Genomic DNA, 9,280 nt, shown 5'->3' on the forward strand with positions numbered 1-9,280 from the left:
GGCACCAGGTTGGGCAGAAGTGGGTGAACATCTGGCCTCCCTGCCTGGGTGATGTGACTTGTGGAGCTGTGGGCACTGGGTTGGGCAGAAGTGGGTGAACATCTGGCCTCCCTGCCTGGGCGATGTGATTTGTGGAGCTGTGGGCACTGGGTTGGGCAGAAGTGGGTGAACATCTGGCCTCCCGGGCCTGGGCGGTGTGACTTGTGGGGCTGAGGGCACTGGGGTGGGCAGAAGGGGGTGAACATCTGGCCTCCCGGCCTGGGCGATGTGACTTGTGGAGCTGTGGGCACCGGGTTGGGCAGAAGTGGGTGAACATCTGGCCTTCCGGCCTGGGCGATGTGACTTGCTGCCGATCCACGTTCTCCCGGGATTTATGCCATGTTGAGCTCTGCATGCGCCTACAGGCCAATCAAACCGACGGGGTGTGAGGGTCAAGGTGTGTGAGCATGCAGGGTGAGTACTATGTGTTGTGTTTGTTCTGTGGTGTGTGTTTGTGTATGTTGGGTGTGTTATATATTTTTTGTATTTGTATATTGTGTGCTATGCTTGCCTGGGCTGTGTCGTGTGGCATTTATGTGTGTGTGTGCTCCAAGCCAACCCCTGAGTTTGCTCTCAGGTTGGTGTCTGACCTGTCTGGCTCCCAGCACAGCCCCTTTGCAGTCATGTTGTCCCCAGGAAGCTAGCTGGAGCGGCCTCTGGTACCTCCCTCACTCTCTGAACCCGTTCCCACCTTCCCCACTTGGCGCATCCCAGCCTCTGCATCCCGACCCTCAGCCCTGTTATTCTCAGAGCCCACGGAGCCCCAGGGTCCGGTGCTGCTGCTCTGGGATTCGTGCTCTGTAGCCGTGCCCTCCCACCCTCAGCCATGAGCCAGAGCCACATCGTGCATCAGTTTATGGCCGTCACAGGAGCTGCAGCAGTTTTGCCCCAAGGCAATTCTCCATGTGGCAGAACCACGCGTCTTCTTATGCTGACAGCCACTGTATTCTGACCTCCAACCCTGTCTCTCAACTCCCACCCCAGTGGAGGGTCCACAGTACTTTGTACCATGGCCTCCCAAACATATGTCTACCTGATCCCTATATCCGTGCTTCCCTCAGTCTCTCCATCTGGGCCTACATTGACCCTCCCTCTGTCTTTCCACCTGAGCCCTACCCCAGCATCTCCCCATTCCCTGCAGGCTGCCCTGATGGCTTCCCCTAATACCTTGTCGTGGATCTCCTGAGACAGACCCAGATCTGTTCTCACCCTCTCAGCTGCCTGGCTGAGCCCTAGTCCCTCTCCTCATCTCTGGCTCTGCCTCTACTGACCCACCTGGGATCTGTGGGTCCCAGGGAGCTCTTTTAAAGGCACACATTGGAGAATATTCCTTCTTTAGTTACAAACCATTGGCAGCTACTGCTTGATTCACAAAAATTAAACCCAAGTCCTTTCCCCGGCCTACGAGACCCACATGGCTGTGACTGGTCTTCCCTGTGCTCGCTTGCTTTTCTGCGGCCATATAGTCTTCCCACGGTCACGGGGTTATGCATCCGACACACTCTTGCCTTGGAGGGAGCTGCTGTTACCACGGACTGATGGGGAAACTGAGGCTCAGACATTCACAATGATACTAACAAACAGATACTGGTTACTCACCAGGGTCGAGGCCCTGAACATTCCAGCCTCTCTGTTTCTAGGTTCCAAACACTCCCAAGAAGAAAGGTCTGTTCTTCCTGTCCACAAGTATGCGTGCTGAGGCTTAGGGACTCTGCAGATAAGGACTGTGGGCAGCTGAGTCCTCACGGTGCGCCGGATGCAAGGCTTGGCTGTGTTCATGGCCTTCTTGATCTTCCATAGTGGGATGGTTGTTTTCTGTACCCTCACACAGGAGAGGAGGCCACTTGGTGGCACCACTCACTGTTGCTGATGGGAGTGGCTGAATAGCATACCTACTTACTGACCTGTCCCTTTCTCACTGGTCAGCTGTAGAGTTGCTGCTGCTTAGCACCAGGTCCTTGTATGCAATGCCCAGGGCAGGTGTTTGTGGGATCAGAACCTGTATGCAGTCCATCCCCGCATGGCTGCCTCTCAGAGCTGCCTCTTCCCACCCCTCCAGGTCTATGGGGCACCACGGAAAACACAAGCAAGATGGACGGCCCCAGCAACGTCTCGCTCGCTCATGGTGACACCATGCCGGGCTTGCCTGAGTACAAGGCAGTCTCTGTCTTCTTGGTGCTTCTGGTGTACCTCACGGCATCGTGGGTAACGCCATGGTGATCCTGGTGGTCCTGACCTCTAGGTACATGCACACACCCACCAACTGCTACCTTGTCAGCCTGGCCCTGGCTGATCTCATTGTGCTGGTGGCTGCGGGGCTGTCTAATGTCTCCGACAGCCTGGTGGGGCACTGGGTCTACGGGCACGCTGATTGCCTAGGTATCAACGTTTCTTCCTCCTCTATTCTGGCGTTCACTGTGGAGAGGTAGGTGCCAACAGGATGCCCCATGCCCTCCTTCTTTCCATTGTTTTCCGGGAGCCTGGATTTCAAGCAAGGATTCCTGGTAAACTGAGGCTCCATTGTGCAGGAGGGGAGCTTACTGTGGGGAATCAGGAAAAGCCCCTGACCTCCTCTGGAAAATGGGAGCTTGGATGGAATTCTTTTATCCCCCTCACTACTGGGAATTGAACCCAGGGCCTCCCACATACTGGGTAAACCATATCTCCAGTTTGCTGGGCATGATGGTGAAAGCTTTTAATCTCAGCACTAGAGAGACAGAGACAGATGGATCTCTGTGAGTTTGAGGCTAGATAGACAAACATAGTTGAGATCCTGTTTCAAAAATTAATTTTATGTATATGAGTGTTCTGCTTGCATATATGTATGTATGTGCAGCATGTGTGCAGTGCCCAAAGAGGGGGCTGGATCCCCTAGAACTGAAGTCACAGGTGGCTGTGAGCTGTTATGTGGGTGCTGGAAACTGAACCTGGGTCCTCTGCAAGAGCAGCAAGTGCTCTTAATCACTAAGTCATTGCCTTGGCCCCTCCAGTACTTAAAAACACTTTCTTTGAGACAGGGACTTGTTAAAGCTGGCCTTGCACTTGTGGTCCTCCTTCCTCAGCCTCCTGAGTAGCTGAGGTAACAGGCTCGTACCGCTGTGCCCAGCTATGATGCTTTTCTTTAGTCTTTTCCAGTTTGAGTTCTTTGTTTTATGAGACACGGTTTCCTATGTATTCTAGACCGGCCTCAGACTCACAGCAGTCCTCCTGTCTCAGCCTCCTAAGTCTTAAGATTGCAAGTGTCCACCATTGTGCCTGCCTCGGTTCTGACTTAACACCCCAGAGGTAAATGACATAGTGGTTGAACATGCTGATCTATGCTTGAATCTGGGGTCAAACTCAGCTGTTTCCTTGGTAGGAGCTGAGGCCTTAGGTTGCTTGGCACAGTGACTTGTCAGGGACACCCAGAATCTGGACAGAGCCCAGGCCTGCCACATCCAAACACTGGGCCCACTCCTACAATCCCTATCTGTGCCCATCTGGGGCACAGTTAGCATTGGGAGGTCTTCTTTACACCATGCAATTGTCCCCAGGAGCCTAGGCATGGAGGATAAGGGGCTCTCCTTGTGAGAGATGTGCAGTATAGCTCCTTGCTTTTGGTAGAAGGCAGCAGAGAACTCACTGAGACATGTTGAGGTCAAAGGCACGGGGGTCCTAGGACAGGCCATCTTAGGGCTTCTCTCAGCTCTTTACCCTCCTTTCCTGAGCTGACTGGCATTCTCTGCTTGCTCTTGAGGCCCCCTTACCCTAAATCTCTGTAGCCTTTCAGTCCTGTTCTTGCAAAGCTGAGCTCAGCCCCTGCTACCCAGACAAACCCCAGTCAGTGTAGGTCAGGTGTTCTGCACTATCCAATCAAACACAAGATAGGCAGATCCTGGGGTCCCAGGAGCCAACATGCCTGGCCTGTGGCCCACAGGTACATTGCCTCCAATGAGGGCACAGACCGTGTGCACAGTGGCCTGGGCCAAATGGATCAACATGGGCATCTGGGGGGTTACATCCATCTACTGCCTGCTCTGGTCCTGGTGGACCTCAATGTCCATGAGAACCAGCGCCTGGAATGTGGCTACAAGGTGTCCCATGACCTCTACTTGCCTGTCTACCTGCTGGACTTCACCGTCTTCTTCGTTGCGCCCCTGTTGGTGACCATGGCGCTCTACGGTCTCATCGAGAGGATCCTGTTCTGGAGCCCACTGTCCCACCAGGCCTGGCAGAAGGCGAGGCAGCCCCGTGGACAGGATGAGGGTGTATCAGGCAGCTGCTCCAGGCCTAAGGGATCCCAGTCCTCCAGGAAGCAGGTCGGGGGTTTCCCTGGATTCAGGTGGGGGTGGCAGATGGGAGGGTCATATAGAGAGGGACACAGGGTGTGGCAGAAAAAGCAGATGAAATGTAGCAGTTTCTTGATCCCTCATTTGTCCATCCATCCAGCCAGCCATCCATTGCCCGCCAGTCCCCTCTATGTGCCAGGTGGGTGCTGGGACATGCAAAAAGTGTGGCAGGGCTGTCAGGTGCCCTCTTCGGGCTGCAACAGAGGAAATACCAGGAGTTGAAGTAAACACAGGCCTGATCAAAGACAGGAAGGGAACAAGGCATGAAGATGCTGGGCGAATGGGAGTTAGAGGGAAGCTCGGGAGCCTCACTGAGGGGACAACGGGATAGAGCTCCGAGCTTGCTTGGCAAGGGAGAAAACCAAATCAGGTCAGGGAAGCAGCTTAGGGAAGAAGAAGAGTTGAGGCTGAAGACAAGGTGGGCAAGCTGAGTAGAGGGGACCTTTCAGGAGTGTGATGGGCGTGTGCAGGGATGGAAGATGGGAAGGAGTGGACGGCGGAGGTGAGGTGGGGTACTCAAAACCCCACTGGGGACCCAACCTGAGCCCAGAGGCTTTGTAACAGGGGTGTCTCCCTGGAAGACGAAGGTCTTAGGGAGTCCAGATCCTCTCCCAGGCACAGTTCTGGTAGATGCCCTTGGGATGCTGGTTTCAGTGTCTGTGAAAGTGCCATGCCTGTCAGCTGCTCCTCCCGTGCAGCAACTGTGTCTTGTGGCTGTGCTCTCCCCCTTCTCTACTCTGCAGGCAACCAGGCTGCTGGCAGTGGTCGTGCTGCTCTTTGCTATGCTGTGGACTCCCTACCGCACTCTGGTGCTGCTCGATTCCTTCCTGGCCCGGCCTCTCCTGGACCACTCACCCATGCAGCTGGGCTCCCATGAGGCCTCAGGTCCTGGGGCAACTGGTTCCCTGCCTCACCAGCAAGAACCCCACTTTGGTGTGCTCTGAAGCCTCCCCATCCGACCCCGATCCCACTACCTGGGCTCTCTCATTTACTGGGCTGGAGGGCATCTGCTTTGATCACTAATGGGTCACCAGGAGCGGGGCAGACATCTGCTTGCTTATGGGTTTCCAAGGGTCCCGTTCCCATGAAGTAGGACATTGCAGTGTCCCTGGCTGAGTGATAAGGGTTCAGGGCTGGGTCCTGGGTGGGTGGCTCTCTATTCCTCTGAAGTGAGCCAGGTGGGACGAGGAACATGGGGCCCAGACTTTACCCCTATATGATCAAAACCCTCTGTCTATTTTCACTCAGTACTTTAAGCACGGGGAGGTGAAGGAATGCCCTACCAGGCCTTGCTCCATTTGTCCCTTGGTGAACTTGTGTGCACAGGTTTCAAGTTTGGACAGTGGGAGCTGTAAGGAATGGGTGCCCAGCTGTCCAAATTGGCACTCAGGGATGTTCTGTGATGCCCATCACTGCCCCCAAGGTCATTTCTAATCTTCTCAGGACAGCCTGACATGCAAACTTCCCCACCATAAATATCCTTGAGGAAGACCTTGTCTCCCCAACCAGCACCAGAAGGCCACTTCGACTTCCTCTAGTCTCAAATGTGCAGGCCTGGTCTCTGGGTCTACCTGCTAGTTGCCACCCTGCATATCTACTGGGGGCACACTGCAGAGTCCGGGATGAGAGCAGGTAAAACCTTGCCCGTGGGACCCTGAGGCTGAGGGAGACAGGAGCAAATGTGTTTCAATAAGCAGGTGTGGCCACTGTAATTGGAGGCTTCAGGGGGGCAAGAATTGGGGGGTGGCAGTGGATGGGTGGCCCAGGTGACCCAGCCTGCTCAAGGGGGCTCAGGCTTCCAGGCTGGATATAGCCCTAGTAGCTCATCCCTGCTTTGGGGTCCTGGGGTGCTCCAAAATAGAGTTTTAGGGGCCCTGGGTGCCGAGTCTGGGCTGGTGGGAGGTGCGTCAGACCACAAGGGGGAGAAAGGCCTCATTAGGTGGAAAGTCCAAACACTGGGCAACTGGAGCCCTAACCCAGGCCTCCCCATGTCCTGGTCTCCAGGCCTCCCCATGTCCTGGTCTCCAGGCCTCCCCATGTCCTGGTAGGACTTGCCCCACCCTCTACACAGATTGGCTGCTCTTGTCCTTTGAGCAGGAGTCTCCTGAAATACCCCAGAGGGAACTTGCTGCAGACACGGCTTCACCCCGTGACTTGGGGGGACCTCCATGGTCTTCCTCACCACACTCACAAGATATGCAAATGGATCCTTGTTGATGTGGCTAGACAGACCTGATCTCAATCTCTGTTCTGTCTCCTGAACCATTGGCTGGGATCAGAGCTTGCGTCCCTAGCAAAGTAGCCAGATGTGGAGACAAGCAGTGGAGCTGCTATGACAAGATAGGCTGTCCACTTTGCCCATGGCCCTGGGGGTGTGACCTGTCCCTATGACTGTGGCTTGGACAAAACCACCATCCTTGTTACGGGTCTAACGACGCCAGACACACCAAGCGTTTTCCTGTCCCGTCTCGTCTTTCCTGGTCAACTGTTGCTTAAAACCAGCATCGTCACCAACACAGCCACCTGGAATCTGCTAGAGGTGTATGGCAGCCCTTACTGCACATCTCTATGGCTCATGGTGGCCTGTGATTGCTTCTTGTCAGTCCATGCGGCTGACAGCTGGGCAGTGGAACTGGTGGGTGTGGCCTTATCTGCTGGCATAGCTCCCCCGAGCTGTTCTTAAGGCTGGCCTTGAGGAACTCACTCTGTAGCAGAGGCTGACCTTGAACTTCTGATCCTCTGCCTTCACCTCCCAAGTTCTGGGATTACAGGCATGCACCACTATGCTCCATTGATGCAGTGCTGGTGATCGAACCCAGGACCCAGTGCATGTTAGACAAGCACTCTGCCAACTGAGCTGCATCCCCCAGGCCTCGTGAGAAAAGAAAAGGAGTCTCAGGACAGGAGAGTGGGCCTCTCGAAGAGCTGGCAAGTTCTCCTGTGTAGAGGGCTCTTTCATTGTCCTAAACTTTTCCTTTTTAACCCCCAGGGTGGAATTTGGGAGTTTGATTGATAGCTCCAAAAGCTGTGTAACCTGTTGCTTACTGTACATGCCTTTGCCTAGAAGTTACTTGCAAAGTTCATTAAGGGGTCAGAATGTCAATGCGGATAACATGATCTAATGAGCTTTAGGTCACTGTCATGAGCCTGGGGTCTATCTGGTTGAATCCAGTTTTCTCTAATTGGGGCGGTGTGGGGTATAGAGTGAAGCAGGCTAGCAGCTTCAGCACTATATGGACATTGGTAAGGATGCAGATCCTTAGCCACTGTGGCCTCTTGCCACAGACATGGATTGACCAGGCAAGGCCAACTTCCCCTGAGTGTAAGAACTATGAGCCAGACTCCTGCGGACCCCTCTGACCCTGAATCTGAGCCTGCTTTATACTCATGGCAAAAGCTCCTTCCCAGGGGACTAAGAGGAGTTGAGGGCCCCTGAACGGAAGGACTGCAGAGCAAGAAGGTGGGGACGTGGCCCTTTTCAGTACTTCTAATGGCATGCAGACATAGGCAAATGCATGCCTCCACCCCCGTGTAACATAAAGTCGTCTCATATCCACGTGTCGCTCTTGGAATGAGCCCTGCCAGGCTGCCTCACACATGCTTTCCCTGGAGGCCAGGTGACTACAGATGCCTGCTCCTGAGAGTAGGTTCTGGAATCTTCTCAGGTCACAGTGCCTGGTACCATCCTGTCTTCCCACCAAAGATACTGGAGGTAACTTGTCTCTCTCCCATGAGGCCGAGGAAGCTCCAGGATCCTGTACAGCCAGGGGTCTACCCTGTCACTGGTCACTCAGGACCGTCCCACTTTCTGAAAGATACTGGTCTATTTCGTGGCAGGATGGTCCCTCCTGCATTCTTCCTGAGTAGGCCAAGCACCTGTTCAGTTTCCCTTCCTGTCCTGACCAAGGAGGGTGGGGATGCTGAGCCCTGCTAGCTTCTGGGCAGACTGTACCAGGAAACTTCCTGAAGCAGTAAGTCCCACCTTCAGTGACATACACATGTTCTGTCCACCTGGATGCAGAGTTTCTGGGTTTTTTTCTGGTTTTATCAGCAATGTGGTTGTGCACATCAGTACCCTAGTCAGACTGGCACAAGGAGGTGGGGGAATTTGGTGACTGCACAGTTAGTTACCCAAGGTACCCACTCCTGATGGACCCATGCCAGGAATGGCACCCAGGGTGAGTGGCGCCTTCCATGTAGATCTGTGGGGTGACTCTGGGGCTCCACTGAAGTCTCACTGTTTCTTGATTGCATTTTTCATTTTATTTTTAAATGTCTTATTTACTATTTTTATTTTATGTGTATGAGTGTATTGCCTGCATGTGTGTAAGTGCACCCATATCATGCACTGCCTGTGGAGGTCGGAAGAGGGTGTTGGGTTCCCTCAGAACTGGAGTTACTGATGGTTGTTAGCCTCCCTGTGGGTGCTGGGACTCAGACTTGGGTCCTCTGCAAGAGCAGCCAGTGCTCTTAACCACTGAGCCATCTCCCCAGCTTTCCCCCCCAATTTTGTGTGTGTGTGTGTGTGTGTGTGTGTGTGTGTGTACATGCTTATGAATGCAAGTGTCCGCGGAGGTCAGAGGCATCTGATCCTCTGGAGCTAGAGTTACAGGCAGTTGTGAGCCACCTGATATGGGTGCTAGGAACTGAAATTGTGTCCTCTGGAAGAATAGTATGCACCCAACTTTTGCACCATCTCTACAGCCCTATCTTTTATCAATGGGATATAAGGGTAAGTGGTGCTTACTAATCTCTCCATGAGGGCAGTTATTTAAGCAACATGCCCCCTTTCCCAGGAAGAAACATGAACAGTTTCTGTCTTTGATTCCTTGTCTTAGATGTGCACAGTTTAAGTCAGCACAGCCCAATGCTTAACCTGGCAGTTCTTGAAGAGTGGTCCAGGGCACCTAGCT

General features: G+C 53.8%; 1 protein-coding gene across 1 annotated transcript; it reads left to right on the forward strand.

The window, feature by feature from the left end:
- The first annotated feature begins 2,130 nt into the window (after nt 1-2,130).
- LOC103740032 (thyrotropin-releasing hormone receptor-like) lies at nt 2,131-5,311 on the forward strand. The gene is given in 5 exon segments (XM_008840578.1): nt 2,131-2,230; nt 2,233-2,467; nt 3,951-4,057; nt 4,060-4,337; nt 5,111-5,311. Coding segments are annotated over 5 exon segments (921 nt in total).
- Nucleotides 5,312-9,280: the final 3,969 nt, after the last annotated feature.

The sequence above is a fragment of the Nannospalax galili genome, unplaced genomic scaffold (assembly GCF_000622305.1).
Source record: "Nannospalax galili isolate Female #2095 unplaced genomic scaffold, S.galili_v1.0 scaffold459, whole genome shotgun sequence".
NCBI classification, from domain to species: Eukaryota; Metazoa; Chordata; class Mammalia; order Rodentia; family Spalacidae; genus Nannospalax; species Nannospalax galili.